The 14,707-nt window shown below is 39.8% G+C and overlaps 2 protein-coding genes across 4 annotated transcripts; both read left to right on the top strand.

Moving 5' to 3' along the window:
- The first annotated feature begins 223 nt into the window (after positions 1-223).
- LOC111657644 (zona pellucida sperm-binding protein 4-like) lies at positions 224-4,718 on the top strand. Its single transcript, XM_023409915.2, has 12 exons — positions 224-423; positions 931-1,242; positions 1,338-1,447; positions 1,590-1,767; positions 2,029-2,151; positions 2,266-2,435; positions 3,029-3,126; positions 3,239-3,387; positions 3,532-3,709; positions 3,800-3,935; positions 4,497-4,571; positions 4,667-4,718. Exons 1-12 carry the CDS (start codon positions 273-275, stop codon positions 4,670-4,672), a joined length of 1,686 nt encoding a protein of 561 aa, XP_023265683.1. The 5' UTR covers positions 224-272; the 3' UTR covers positions 4,673-4,718.
- Positions 4,719-6,552: 1,834 nt separating this feature from the next.
- cndp2 (carnosine dipeptidase 2) lies at positions 6,553-14,634 on the top strand. 3 transcript variants are annotated; one of them, XM_023409860.2, is made up of 12 exons: positions 6,553-6,708; positions 7,746-7,826; positions 8,224-8,367; positions 8,624-8,786; positions 10,483-10,571; positions 11,854-12,054; positions 12,231-12,315; positions 12,454-12,614; positions 12,722-12,886; positions 13,392-13,533; positions 14,014-14,161; positions 14,434-14,634. In XM_023409860.2, the coding sequence occupies exons 2-12, from the start codon at positions 7,767-7,769 to the stop codon at positions 14,498-14,500; spliced, it is 1,425 nt and encodes a 474-aa protein (XP_023265628.1). In that variant the 5' UTR covers positions 6,553-6,708; positions 7,746-7,766; the 3' UTR covers positions 14,501-14,634. The 3 variants fall into 3 exon arrangements, with proteins under 3 accessions (XP_023265628.1, XP_023265630.1, XP_023265627.1); XM_023409862.2 differs by having other exon boundaries at positions 6,593-6,753; XM_023409859.2 differs by lacking the exon at positions 6,553-6,708 and adding an exon at positions 6,925-6,948.
- Positions 14,635-14,707: the final 73 nt, after the last annotated feature.

Consider the following 14,707-nt stretch of genomic DNA (forward strand, 5'->3'; position numbering starts at 1 on the left):
CAAAATTGTTGTATATCTAATTAATGGCATACTCTTAAACCATAACATTTTTTAAAAGTTTTCTAAGAAGCACGACACTGAGCTTGTCTTTTTACCCCAGCCCTGGGCACGGGACACGTGGGCGGTTTGCATGTACATAAGTGAGACGTTAATAAGTTCCTCAATTGGCTGCTTGCACGTGCAACTAATTAACAAACCACTATTTCTACGGGGCCACGGGCGGCGTCTTTATCCGGTGTACAGCAGCTGCCGAAGGGCTTTCGCTTGGATCCATGGCTGGGATCAGGGTCGAGTTTCTGGTGGTCCTGTCCGGGACTCTGCTGTTGGCCTCGGGCCGGGGCTGGTATCCGATCAACGACACTCAGCTCTTCAGTTTCTACGAGACGGGGCAGTGGGGCGAAGCTGTTAGCTTTACGCCGCCAGGTAAAAAGCTGCCATCGCTGTCCTTTACCGAGTCTGTTCATTGACTTTGTCTCTTTACTTGTGCTGCTCATACACTATATTATAACATTTACCCTTACATAGTCAGAACTAAACCAGCTGCCTTTTTTAACTCGGATCTTTAATTAGCATTGACTTGTGAGCAGGGCACTGATTGTGTGGTCAGTTTTCACCATTTTATTTAATCATATGCTTAAAACAAGTGGAAGCATTTAACAGCTACAATAAACTGTCATTTAGAGTGTAATGTAACGTGCTTTTTAAAAAGAAAAATACTCAAATGAGTTTCCATAATACAATTAAAACATGGAGGAACACAGATTTTTACATTAATCATAAAATTTTAGTTCCATAATGGCTGTTTCAGGTCCAGATATAAGTGTGTGTGTGTGTGTGTGTATATATTATATAATGTAAGGCCTCCATGGGGAGGTCTTTTGACTCAAGTAATCTTTGACATTGCCTACACTCTCTCCCACTCCTCTCCAGATAACCGCAATGAGTTCGACAGTGACGAAGCAATTCCTGAAGATGCACTTCCTGAATTTGAAGGTCCTGCCACTAGTGACAAATTCGACCCTTTTGCTGACCATGGATTCCAGGTGGAGAGTGGCGATTTTGGCCCCAGACATTGGGCCAGTGGAGCAGATGGTGGATTCCAGATGGAATTTGTAGACGCCCCTCCAAGGAGCTGGACTAGCAGTGCCAGTCCGAGTCCTTCTGGGCTAGCTATTGTTTGCAGTGAGGCTGGCTTCCAGATTACTCTGCCAACAGATTATTTAAGTGAAGTTAAAGTTTTGGGTATGTGCTTTGACTTTTCTGCTTACTTGAGGTCAAGTCTTTAATTTTGCTGAATTTATGTTCTCTACTTACTATGCTTTATTTTCCTCCTTCAGGCACGAAGGATGTGCTGTCTGTCATGGATGCTCATGAGTCTTGTGGTTATGAAGTGAACCCTCTCAGGAACACTTTGACTGTACCCTTCACTGGGTGCCATGTGAAACATGTAAGTTACTAAAAGTAACTGCCTTAATTTACTTTTCTTAAATCTTAAAATGACAAGAACATGTAATTGTACTCAATGTCGTTTTGTTTGCTTACCTGGAATTCAATTCATCTTATGCAAAAGCTGTTTGAAATGATTTCAGACTGACGGCTACAGCCTGCAGTTGTTGTACATCGATGAGCTCGGTCAGACACAAATTGCTACTGTATCTTGTGAGGAAAGTCTGAAGATCGACCCTGGCCTGTTCCCTCGCTCCAGTGACAAACCCCAACCCAAGCAAAAGTGCACTAACCCAGGCACTGGACCATCAAAGGCACAAAGTGAGTGCAAACTCGACAACACGGCAAATGATCTGAATACAAGAATTGACTTACTGCTGTGATGGTTGTGGATTTACTTCTGTTATAAGAGACCTGTGAGATATTGATGCTTCTTTAATAAGATCAAGGCATTTTCTTGGTCTGTCTATCTTTTGAGAAGGGCTGAACTGTCTTGGTTGAAAACAGGCACTTTTTTTCTAATTAGATGATTGCTTTTAAAAGGAATTCACTGTTTATATTTTGTACTTGTTTGTTTTTCAGACTGCGCTGTCGCCACAGGGGAGCGCCTGACTTGTGGCCAGTCAGGAATATCTTCCTCAGATTGTCAAAAGATGGGGTGCTGTGTGGATTCTTCTACATCTGCCTGCTATTATCCAATGGATGGTAAGGTTTCTGTTCAACAACTTACTTAAGTTGATCCTCTAAGAACTTTTGTATTCAAGAAACTGGGTAACTGATAGTTCTGGTATTCATAACTTTCTCTTTTTCTCACTTCAGAGTGCACAGGGGATCAACACTTTGTTTTTGCCATTCGCTATGACGCTGCAGCCATCCCTGTAGACCCCGCCAAGCTTGTTATTCCTGGTACAAACTGTAAACCAGTCATTGTTAATGACAAGGTTGCCATCTATAAATTCAAAGTTACAGAATGTGGAACTCGTGCTTATGTGAGTTGTCCTCCCTGCTTGACTTTTTTTGCAATGCAGTATTTCAGCTAAAATGACACTTTTCCTGCTCAAGTGATGACGGGTTGTAGCTGGACTGCTTCATATCTTCACCTTCACCTTGTTCATGTCAAACTGGGTTAAGGGTGGTGACTGTCAGACTTGCAGGCTCTCAGTTGACTTGGGTTTGATTGCTATTGCTTGTTTAAAGAAGGGGAAATGTCACAAAATGTGATGCTGCAGCCCCTTAAAGCGTGTGTGTATTTTGAACTCGTCAGCAGAGACATGTTGACTTTTATTGCATGACATTTTTGACACAGGACTTCTCACTGACCTGCAATTGTGCCAAAACTTTCACAAGTTAATCAATTCATATTGCATCTAGATTTATTTTTAATCATGTGCCAAGAGGTACTTACATGGCACTTGTAGTAGTAAAAACAGTAACAGTTCTCTTTTGAAAAGTCTTGTAATACTGTATAAAACATACCTACACATACTGGCTGTCTTGGTGACTGCCTCAGGCAGTACTTATACATGCTGTGTAACATAGACTGAGGTCACCACCTGATGATATAAGTGACTTTTCTCTGCAGGAGGTTGGCAATACAAAGATTTACCTGGCTGAGGTGCAGACTATTGTCCAAGCTCTGAACCTCAAGTATGGCGCAATTACAAGAACTGATCCACTCAGGTTAGTGGGTTAAACGGTACATTTAACTGTTGCTTTTAAAGCCTCTTTTTAAAATACACATTAGTACAATGCTAAGCTTAAACACACTGCTCTTAACCCACGTCTTTTGTAGGTTCATGATTGAGTGCCGCTACAGCAAAGGGGGCAGTCCTAGCCAGTCACTGGCCAGCATTGGCTATATGGTCAAGATCCCAAGTTCTGCCTTGCCATCATCAGTCATCTCCAATGGCTTATATGGTGTTCAACTGAGAATTGCTAAAGGTCTGGTATTCATGCATTATTTTGACACCAAATGCAGTAAGTGTAATATTTGGCTGAAGTGGGATTGTACACATGTAGCTCTCAAATAGCTACATTTGATCAATTTAAATGAATATTTGTTGCTTGTCTGTATAATCCCAACAGATCAGACATATTCAAGTTACTTGCCCACTTATCATCAGCCCTTGCGACTGCTCCTTGGCAAGCCGGTGTATCTTGAACTGCGCCTGAAGTCTCCCAAACCATATGCTGTAATTCTTGTCAATTACTGTCTAGCTTACCCTCGCTCTGCAAAGAATGCACTGGTGCTTGTTTATGAAGGGTAAGCATGACTGTGTGAACCTGCTGCATGTGTATTTAAAATGTATCCCTGCCCTGTCAGCTTATCAGTAAGTTATGTTTGCCTCTGTAGGTGCGCCAACCCTTATGACCCAAATGTGTCCATCCTTAAAGTCAGTGACCTTCCCAAAAATCGCCACCAGAGGCGCTTCATGGTCAACGCCTTCCAGTTTATGGATCAAAAGACAAACAAGTACCTCGATGAAGAAGTGAGTCGGCGTACACTGAGCTGATATAATGTCTTGAAGCAACAGTGCAGGTTGACTTCAACAAGGGCAAAATTGTTATGGCCAGGCAGCTGCATCACAGCATCTTTTGAATGGCGAAGGTTTATGGGGTGCTCTGCTGAGCAGTAGTGAGGTGATCCTGAGGGTGGGGTAGTGTGTGCTTAAACGTAAAGGATCTGTTGCTAACTTCATGGCACTAGATACCACAAGGTGCCTTGAAGGACCAACTGCATGTTGGGCAGGAGTGATCATAATGTTTTGGCTCGGTGCATTTGAGAGCCATTGTGGCGTTCTCAAATGAGCATGAGTAAAGGGGCCCTGACGCAGAAGTGAGGAGGCTTCATCAGATGTGTTTACATTCATACAGTTGTTCACTAGAGGAAGCTTACTTTCACTGAAATTATTTTAAAGGTAAAATGACTCACAAAATATGGTAATATGTACTACTTGTTTGTCTGTGCTCCAGTTTTAAATATCCTTTTTCTAAGATTCTGACAATTTTTCAAACCATTTTCCTCATGGTGAATGACTTTCCCCCTGCAGATCTATTTCATGTGCTCTGCAGAAGTTTGTAGGCCAACAGAAAAGACGTGTAAAGAGCGATGTTTTGATGGAAAGGTGAGTCTCCAAACTTTGCTAATGTGAACTTTTTTTTTTTTTTTTTTTTTTTTTTTTTTGTAGTAAATGTCTAATCAAATTCTTTTTCTTTCTAGGCATAAGGAATTGCTATTAAGACTGAACTGAGATAAATGCAACATTTTATAATACAGTGTTGGTGTTTTCTTTCTTAAAATATAGATGTGAGAGATTACTAGTGGTTTACAACCTTGTCATCTTAAAACACTTTTTGTATGTGGTGCTGAAATTAAAGTTTTAAGTTTTAATTATATCTTGGTAACGTTCTGATAAGGCAAGCCTGACTACAAACTTCTCACAGTTGTTCAGGTCTTTGGGGAAAACTCTTTGCAACATGAAATGCAAAACAGACAATTTGGAGTAAAGTGCTGGTACTGTGCACATGAGTCAGAATAAAAGGATGTGTTTATAAAAGCAGAAGAGAGGGGGAAAATATGCAAAATGCTAAGACTCATCAGTTTCATGGAAAAATTCTACAGTGGCCTGTTTATAAAATGTCAAACCCCCACTAAAACATTGTATAAATACAGACTTATATTGGTCTATCAGTATGTTGTATACCTCTCAAAACCTATGGGTTCATCTTCATAAACTGTCTCATTCAGGCGTTGCTTCTGTAATGAAATAGCTTTAAACTGGCAATACAAGCAGAAATTCTTATTTTACTGGGGAGGATGAAGGTGGTAAATAAACACAATGCCATGTAATCCTCAGAATCAATATTCATTTTGTGAGGTCATTAAACACCCACTGTAAGCCATTGTGTACAAGGTTCCCCATTTTTAATGTGGCATCAAAGGAAATTTCTGTAATTTTGGGTTGCATAAATCGGCATTATGGCCTGAAAAATTGTCAATAGAAAGGGTTAAAATTTTGGAGAACATGAATCCACACAATCATCCACCACATTGCAAGATGAGTTTGGCCTAAGGTTAGTGTTGGAGGAAAAACTCATGACAGCATGGAAACACAGGAAAGGTTGTGGTCACAAAATAATACATTTCATCCTACTGGGATTATTAATACATCAAATTTGGTAGTAATCTAGATAGCAATGGATATCTTGCTCTTCACTAAAGCAGACAGACCAAATCTCTCTGGACACTCTGTTCTGGGTCACATACATGTGGCATGTGATCATACTTCATTTTCTCTGTAGGGATACCAGAAGGCTACAGATACATGTTGCATGTCCAGTGGCTTTAATGCATATTTCAGTTAGCAAAAACTGTCTTGAATGGAGTGTTGGAAGTTTACCTGCAGCATATTAGTGGTTGATTTTTTTTTTTTTTTGATAAATTGCTTAAAGTCAAATGCCAAAAGTCCCTTGCCAAAAGTAAAATGATACAACAAAGTAAAGCAATATAATCAGAAAATTATAGTTTCAAAAAAACCTGACATCAGTGATGGGAAAACCAGATATTTTACGTGTAAAAATAGTTACAATTTCTGCATTCAAAATCTTCTTGAATGAATCATTGAAATCATTAGCAGCAATATATACTTAGTCCCAAAAGTAAAAGTACTAATTTTTCAGATTGGTCTATTTCAAATTAATATGAGATGTAGATTTTATTGTTTTACAATTTTTGATGCAATAAAGTGTTCGTCGCTTTAATGTTAAAGTTCATTTTTATATTCTGCTTGTGAATTCCCCTTGTGGATCAATCAAACATTTTCTTATCCTCATCTACAATGATACAAATTCATGTGTGAATTGTCAAATAAATGTAGTGGAGTAAAAATGACTAATTGGAAATACTCAATATAATATATGGAAATACTCGAAGTAGGCTACAAGTATGTGAATATTTTACTCAGTACAGTGTTTGGTTACTTTTCATTACTGCCTGACGGAACAGCTTCCTCCTCATCGGTAAATGTAGGGTGATTTTCCAGAGACGACAGCTCTCCTCCGTAAAACGTCTCTGAACAACATAATATGGATCAACGTGACGAGGCAGTTACCGCTGACCCACAATTCATTGCGCCTAAGCGTCCACTGTGTGTGCGCTGGCTAGGTGAGTCGTCGGCTCAATAACGGCTTCAATAAAGGATTGTGTCAAAGTTTAAGAAACAGCGCTGTCCGTCGGTAACAAACACAGGAGCCGTGTGTCAGGTGAGTGGAGTCACGTGAGGTCAGCTGTGCGGGGACAATTACGAAGTGAGTCCTGACAACTGAACATGCAGTTTCAATGATTGTTCATGCGTCTCAGAATATAACCAGAAAGGCCAGTTCTCACTTAATGAAATCTTAAGTTACACAGCTTCTGTTTTACAGTTGCCTGCCAGCTAGTATCACATGTCTGCTTTCTGCTTGGTTGATCTAGGGCTGTTTTTCAAGCTTTGTGTTAGTACGGTATGTACCAGCAAACAGAAACTAGTTATGTGTTATAATGTGAAGGTTTACAAACAAAAGGCTCTCACAGTTAAAATGCAACTTTCATTTAATTTAACCTGAAACTACTTCAATTGAAGTTTAAAATGACCCCAGTTGTGATCCATGCTTGCCTCATTAAGTAAGGAGCTCCACACCCGATAAAACGTCAGCTGTATGTCCACATCTGTGATTTTATGTGCTTTTTACTGATTGATTAATTACGGGGGAAGTTTGACTTTCTGCCAGAGAGCCTTGCTGGCTGCAAGACTGTTCGGTTTTCACAACTTTAACCAGTGCAAAGACTTTCAAGTTTCTTCCATGTGTGGTCATGCAAACTCCAGTATCTCAAGGCATGATATACATTAAATATGTAAATGAGTAATGGTCTCTTAACAGAAGTATGAATAATATCAAAGGTGTGCACAAATTTGTAGGCTATATTTATATTGTAAATATACAGTATTATTCTTATTCTATTGAACCTGACATTTACTCTTTCTGGTGTTCATTTAAAAAACCTACAATATCGAAATTGCAAGATGCACAAAGTAGCTAGGGCCAGTCAGCTGTGTTTATAGTGCTGCAAAATTACATCAGCTCAACTTCCTGATCTGAACCTCGCTCTTCTGTCACCCGCACTGCTCATGTGCATGAGAGAAGAGCTGTACATACAGCAGCAGTCAGCAGTTAGCAGGAGGGTGTGCTCTTTGTCCTTCCATAAAATAGCACAGGGTTTGAGGTAGACTCTCACACCGTTCTGCCTGTTAAACCCTCAGCTCCTCCTGTCACTGGCAAAGATGGCTCATCTCACAGCGCTTTTCAAGTATGTGGACGAACACCAGGATCTGTATGTGGAGGTAAGATCATTCAGAGGATTTGACATGATAATTCAATGTAGGATTACTCCCTGTAGGACTTCTTGCTGTTTTGATCAGCTAATCATTGCAGTGATTAGACTGCAGCCAAATACCTCTCTTGACTTGATCAAATGGTGTTCTGTTGTCTTTAATACTGATGAGTAACTCAAAGTTGTAACTCATTCACGTGAGTTAGAGTGTGTGCCAAATGTCATAAATGCTGAGCCAGTGGACGTCATGAAATCACGGCAGATTCAGTGGCATGTTAACTGTAGCTATAGTTTAACGTAATGGAAACCCAACTGTGCTAAGAAACACTCACTCTGGCTCCATTTTACTGGTTTGAATGAAACCTAGACAATATTAAAAATGAATGAAAATTTTTCTTGTTTCTTAGCGTCTCGCTGAATGGGTGGGAGTCCAGAGCGTTTCTGCTTGGCCAGAGAAGCGTGGGGAGATCAAGAAGATGATGGAGATGGCAGCCAAGGACATTGAGAAGCTGGGGGGCACAGTAGAGATGGTGGACATTGGCAACCAGACGGTAAGACTGCGTGAGGGAGTGCTGTTGAGCTGCTAGTTTCAGTAATTTGTTACTTGCTGTGCCAGTTAGCTTGTATGTCAAAGTGAGTAATGGATAACTTTTATGTTGATTTTATCATATAATCTGTGTTTAGGGGATCATTCTGCTTTTGAATAAGTCATTTTTTTTAGAAACCTGGACCTTTCCTTAGATCTACACCATTTCTCTACAGCTATTGCATTTTATAGTCATTATACTGAACATTTTGTTCATGCAGCTTCCCTCCGGAGAGGAGATCCCCCTGCCTCCTATCGTCCTGGGGCGTCTGGGGTCAGATCCGGGTAAAAAGACTGTGTGCATCTACGGCCACCTTGATGTCCAGCCAGCCAATATTGATGACGGCTGGGATACAGAGCCTTTCACTCTGGTGGAGAAAGATGGTAAGAGCAGAACATATGCAGCAACATTCGGTATAAAATTACCATTAAGCTGTTTTGGTAGTGTCTGTAAAGTTTGCAAAGTGAAACCACTTAAATGGAAATTATTGGAGGGCACTTGAATGCAACTTGAGACATGATCATAGTCTCTGTTCCCAGTCTGCTATGTAATGATTACACCACTTTCGTTTTTGGCTTTGCAATCTTATGGCATCAAAACTGAAATTCATGACTAACATTTCCTTTTGATAAGTGAAGTGGAGAGTAGAATTAATAAAATGTGGTAAAACAGGTAATTTGTCATCAGAACCATTTATCATAAGCTGCGTAATGTCATTTACACCCCAGCATCACATAATAATATCATCAAATTCCTTCTTTGGTGAGCAGAGAAGTTCTTTTCATCATAATTACTTAAAAGTAACTTTGTTCTTTGAGCTTTTATCAGCTTTGTACTTGTGAGCGTATCACCGCTGGCTACACATTTCCAAAGTCCAGCCTAGTTACGATAGAGCCGTGTTCTTAATCAAGCCTTATCTGCAAACCTCACTTGTCAAATTGAACCAGTGCTGTTGTTTTTATAAAGAATCAGTGATAGGCTCAGCTTTTCGAAGGGCTCAAGTGAAACATTTATATAGTAAATACAGTATGTTGTTCAATGATAGATGTTGGTATTTGGTACTTTTTGTGTATACTTATGTTCTATATTTATTGTTTAAGCACCTTCTACTTCACTTGACACAGTCTGGAGTGTGACTTAACAAATCGTTTGTTTTGTTTTTGCATGATTAAGACATTACAGCAAGCCTTAACTGGTGCCTGTGCACTGTGAGACTCAACACATGAATGCAAATGCTGTAATGGAATGTCTTGCCGTTTATCACGTGTTCAGCAACACCCACTGATTTGACTCTAGCACAAATTGACCTTCAGCTTCCTTTTTCACTATTGTTCTTCCTGGACAGATAAAGCAGTACAGATTAGGACTGTCACATTATTAATCCGCTTTTATTGGAAGTTTATTTCTAACAGATATTGGGACAGCGTTTTACCTCCTTCCTTCTTTTGTTAGTTGGATTTTTTTGCACTGCTAATACCAATACCCAAATGGTCTTGTGTATTTTCTGGTGATAGTCAGCTGACAGAAAGCACCACATCCACTTCCTCTTGTCTCATTCCTGTCTGTTCAGCTCTATTCCTGCTTATGTCATGTCTTGGGATCTATTTGTCTAGTTGCTAAAGACTCAGATGCTGACAGACACCATGGATCTGCCTTCCATGTTTTATCATGTGGGAGCATTCTTTAACTTTGCATGTATCACTATCTAGTCAGTAGCTAAATCACCCAAGTGAGTGTTTTATTTGATTGATAATAAAGGTCTGTAGCTATAGCGGCCCCAAGAGGTTGTTATTACACACCAGAGAACAAAGTTGTTGGATTGAGTAAAAAAAAGAAGGATGGATAGATAACTTTTGTCATGTCTAAGAAGAGTAGGTTGGCACATGAGGAAAAAAAAAGACATGTTACCTGAAGTTTCTCTTGGACAGTGGTTCTCAGATCTCAGACCGAGCTTGTCAGGCTCAGCTCTGTGTGATCACACCTTTTTTCAGTTTGACTTAACTGAAAGAAAGACGCTTAGATCACAAGCAAATTCTTCTCACGTGGGCTTTGAATGAAAACATAATTCTCTCTTTGCAGGTAAGCTCTATGGAAGAGGTTCAACTGACGACAAGGGTCCAGTGTTGGCCTGGTTTAACTGCATTGAGGCCTACCAGAAGATCCAGCAGGTGAAGTTACTGTCACAGTTTGGCTTTTACTCCTGTTTTAATGAGAATCTAAAACTCTCTGCACTAGAGACTCCTAAGTGATACGCTGTGCATCAAGTAAATCAGACCTTTCACTTTGAGCCCGACAGCACCTCTTTCAGTGTCTGGGTAGTTGCCTGCGCTTACCCATCCATACACTCACAAACCATGCTTTGTCTATTCTATATGCCAAGACAAATGGCTTAAATGAGCAGAAATAATGCACTGATGTGAGAGTCAGAGCTTGCAAACATGACTGTGTGTCATCTTGATGTCCAGCCAGCCAGTAACTATAATGGCAGTGTTTCACAGCTTTTTTACTCTGGGGATGGTGAGAGCATAATAAAAAATAAAAATATAAAAATCAAACTCCCCTGTGATATTCTCCAGTGACAGCAGCCTCAATAATCCACAACCCATAAGACCTTGTGTTTTGCATCAGAGTTGTTATTCTCCTCTTAAAAGGCAACAACCACCTGCACATTTTGCTATTGTTCTCTCACATAAGATCCCACTAAATATTTAGCTGGAGTTTTACTGTTTAACTTCCAACTGGCTCTAAATGATGATATGAAACATTGTATTTGTATTTTTGAGTCAAAACGACCTTAAAAGTTTTGGAAATATTTTGATTCCAGGACAAAATGTTTATTGATAAAACACAATAAAAGATGAACCGATATTAAAGAAAAAACTATAGACATGGAATATTTGGATATAGCACAGTGGATCTGAGGGACCGCTTTTCATAAGTGACTCTGCATCACTCTGAGAAATGAATTATCTCCGTGTTAAAGTACAGAACTGATTTGTAAATTACTTGTTGATCACTTTAGAGCCGTCAGCAGGATAAGGAGTCAAAGGTCTCTGGATGAAATGGTTAATAATATTGCGTGTCTTATCCATCCATCACTTAATGATTAAACCAAGTCAAGTTTTTTGGAAATCACTTGTCCCTGAAACAGTATTTGACAAGTGAAACAGTTTGTCTTAGGAAAAAAATCACAATGATATGGGATATGTTGTACATGAATTAAGATGCTCCAGTCAAAGATCTATTCTATGATTAGAAATTAAAGGGTTACTTTCCACATGAAAACTCAACTCTAGAAAGAGAGGATATGTTGTTTGAACAGCCTCAAACCGATCGTCAGTTTCAAATTAAACTGGTCTTTCATCCGTCTGATCTTTATTGTTGAGCACTGCGCTGCCTGGTGATGATGTTTTAACTGAGTTTTCTTCTTTTTTTTTTTTCATGTTGCAGGAGCTTCCCATCAACATCAAGTTCTGCTTCGAGGGGATGGAGGAGTCTGGATCTGAGGGCCTGGATGAACTGGTGTTTTCTCGAAAAGACACCTTCTTAAAAGACGTGGACTATGTCTGCATCTCTGACAACTACTGGCTGGGCAAGACCAAACCCTGCATCACCTACGGGCTGAGAGGAATCTGCTACTTCTTCATTGAGGTGGAGTCGGATTGTAGTGACTCCATTTTTTGCATAATCAGTTAAGCTGTTGGCAGAAGGAACCTAGTCCTACTGTATTGCAGTGTTTCAGTATTAACACCAGTGTACTCCAGCATTTTGTGAAATTGTGTTTTGATGCAGCACATTAAAATGATGGTTTATTCTTAACTTTAAAGGTGGAGTGCTCTGAGAAGGACCTACACTCAGGGGTGTTTGGTGGCTCTGTTCATGAGGCCATGACTGACCTTATTGCACTTATGGGTAAGCGAAGCTGATTACTGAATATAAATTGAATATAAAACCCATTTCAGTGCAGTTTTAGAGGCGAACTCTGGTCACAAATGTGTGCTTCTCTGAACTGTAGGAGTTTTAATCTCTTGTATGTCATTTCCCAAACAGGCTCCCTGGTAGACAGGAAGGGGAAGATTATGGTCCCTGGGTTGTACGACGACGTGGCCCCTCTGACAGAAGAGGAGAAGAAGCTGTATGAGAAAATTGAGTTTGACTTGGATGAGTACTGCAAAGATGTTGGAGTTAAACATCTGCTGCATGACACCAAGGCAAGGAACTGATTTCCGCTCTTTACATCACTGCTGCACTACTCTGAGTTACCTAATGGCAGTTCATCCTAATTTAAGATGTCCTGTTCTTCATTTTTGGCGTGCAGGAGCAAATCCTAATGCACCGCTGGAGGTACCCATCTCTTTCTCTTCATGGCATTGAGGGGGCTTTCGCTGAAGCAGGAGCCAAGACTGTTATCCCCCGCAAGGTCATCGGCAAGTTCTCCATCCGCCTCGTCCCTGACATGGACCCCAAAGATGTGGAGAAGCAGGTAACCCTGACTCTGATTATATCATCTGGGGATGTTCATGTGACTAGAATCCTGTAAAGGTCATTGTGTGGAAAATATTAAAGTCTCTGCAAGTGAAATTTAATGCTTGAAGACTTTGCAAACCACTTCCTCATTCCTGGTTGAGTGTCACACAGATGAGTCGCTCGGTCATGCTGCTTTGGAAAGAATATCGCATCTACAGCTACATTTGTGCCAGTAAAGCAGATTTACAGAGCAACCTAAATTGTTGTTTAGATTTTGATTAAATGTATACAATTAAAAAATGTTGACAAATGAATTGTAATATAGGTTGATAAATTGTAATCAGCCTGAAAACGACAGGTGTGAATGACGAAGTGTCAATCAGCTCTAGCTTGAGCCTGGACTATGTTTAATAACCTCTTAGATTAAGCTAAAATGTCCAACATTTGTCCTCACAAACAAAGTTCATGACAATCTTCTTGGTGTTTTGGTTTCACTAATGTTTTTATTTTTTATTTTCAAGGTTATCGGCCATCTGCAGAAGAAATTTGCTGAGCTGGGAACCCCCAACAAACTGAAAGTGTACATGGGCCACGGAGCCAGGGCCTGGGTCTCTGACTTCAACCACCCACACTACATGGCTGGTCGGAAGGCCATGAAAACAGGTACAAAGACAGAGTGACAGGAGAATGACAGATAATTGATGAAATGATTAAAAAAATCAATTCACTCAAAATACTAAACATACTCCTACTTACTCCCACGGTTATTTAGCCTCGTAGATAGTTTTGGTTTTATAGACTTACAGAGTTTCTCAATGGAGAGTAAGGAGTTTTGTTTGTAGTGCTCAAAGCAAATAAAGCTGAAACTCTGAAGGACTAGATGCTGCACAGGATAAGTGGTAAATGTTCTTTGTAATTTTGGTGAAATTACATTCTAATTATTAATTTAAAATTGACACTGAATATTAAAATTGACATTGTATATTGTTTTTTTTCTACAACGGATTATTGTTAAAGAGGGAGATATTGGATAGTATGAAAATAGCAGTCCACAGGTTGTTTTCATTTTAACACGTTTTACTCATATTGACTGTTGACTTTGTCTTTGTGTGTCTTTGTCTCGTCCTCCTTGCGGTGCTGTAGTCTTTGGTGTCGAGCCCGACCTTACACGTGAGGGTGGAAGCATTCCCGTCACCCTGACTTTCCAGGAAGCCACAGGGCGTAACGTCATGCTGCTTCCAGTTGGATCCTCTGATGATGGAGCTCACTCCCAGAATGAGAAATTCAACAGGTATGTCACAGTCCACAGTTGAATCTCCAACGGACTGAAAAGTTGGACACAAAAAAACTATTCAGGCTGTTTTAAGGCTGTTGATTACTGTCAACAACCTCCACATTTTATTTTATGTTAAATTTTGTGATAGTTCAATTACCAATATAAATTCTTGTTTTCCACCCAAAAGTTAGAATTAAAATTTTGAGTATTTTATTGCAGCTTGAAATATTGATGATGATCCACTGATTTAAACAAGCTCATCAGTGTTTTCATGTTTCGTTTTTCAGATCCAACTATATTCAGGGAATCAAGATGCTGGGTGCATATTTCCATGAGGTTTCCCAACTGGAATGAAGTGATGTGTCATCATGAAAAATGTAAAATAATGTCCATCCTCACTATCAGAGCCATAGTCTTTGTAGCATGATAGACCTCCCACAGTAAACATATACACTGCCTCCTAATAATAAAAGTGTTTTTCTTTGTTACTGTTGTTGTTCTATGTCATTAACACCTTCAAAGGTTTTGCTGTTGCTTTAATACATAACATCAATTATCTGC

This window comes from Seriola lalandi, unplaced genomic scaffold (assembly GCF_002814215.2).
Source record: "Seriola lalandi dorsalis isolate HSWRI2012SDOR001 ecotype SW California unplaced genomic scaffold, Sedor1 jcf7180002054408, whole genome shotgun sequence".
In the NCBI taxonomy this organism is placed as follows: domain Eukaryota; kingdom Metazoa; phylum Chordata; class Actinopteri; order Carangiformes; family Carangidae; genus Seriola; species Seriola lalandi.

Bases quoted from the DNA above. Each gene is read 5' to 3' on its own strand.
- LOC111657644 (XM_023409915.2), top strand. From the start codon at position 273: ATGGCTGGGATCAGGGTCGAGTTTCTGGTGGTCCTGTCCGGGACTCTG. The intron at 1,768-2,028 runs GTGAGTGCAAAC...TTTGTTTTTCAG, and splicing joins TGGACCATCAAAGGCACAAA to ACTGCGCTGTCGCCACAGGG. The intron at 2,436-3,028 runs GTGAGTTGTCCT...TTTTCTCTGCAG, and splicing joins AATGTGGAACTCGTGCTTAT to GAGGTTGGCAATACAAAGAT.
- cndp2 (XM_023409860.2), top strand. From the start codon at position 7,767: ATGGCTCATCTCACAGCGCTTTTCAAGTATGTGGACGAACACCAGGAT. The intron at 8,787-10,482 runs GTAAGAGCAGAA...CTCTCTTTGCAG, and splicing joins CACTCTGGTGGAGAAAGATG to GTAAGCTCTATGGAAGAGGT. The intron at 10,572-11,853 runs GTGAAGTTACTG...TTCATGTTGCAG, and splicing joins CCTACCAGAAGATCCAGCAG to GAGCTTCCCATCAACATCAA.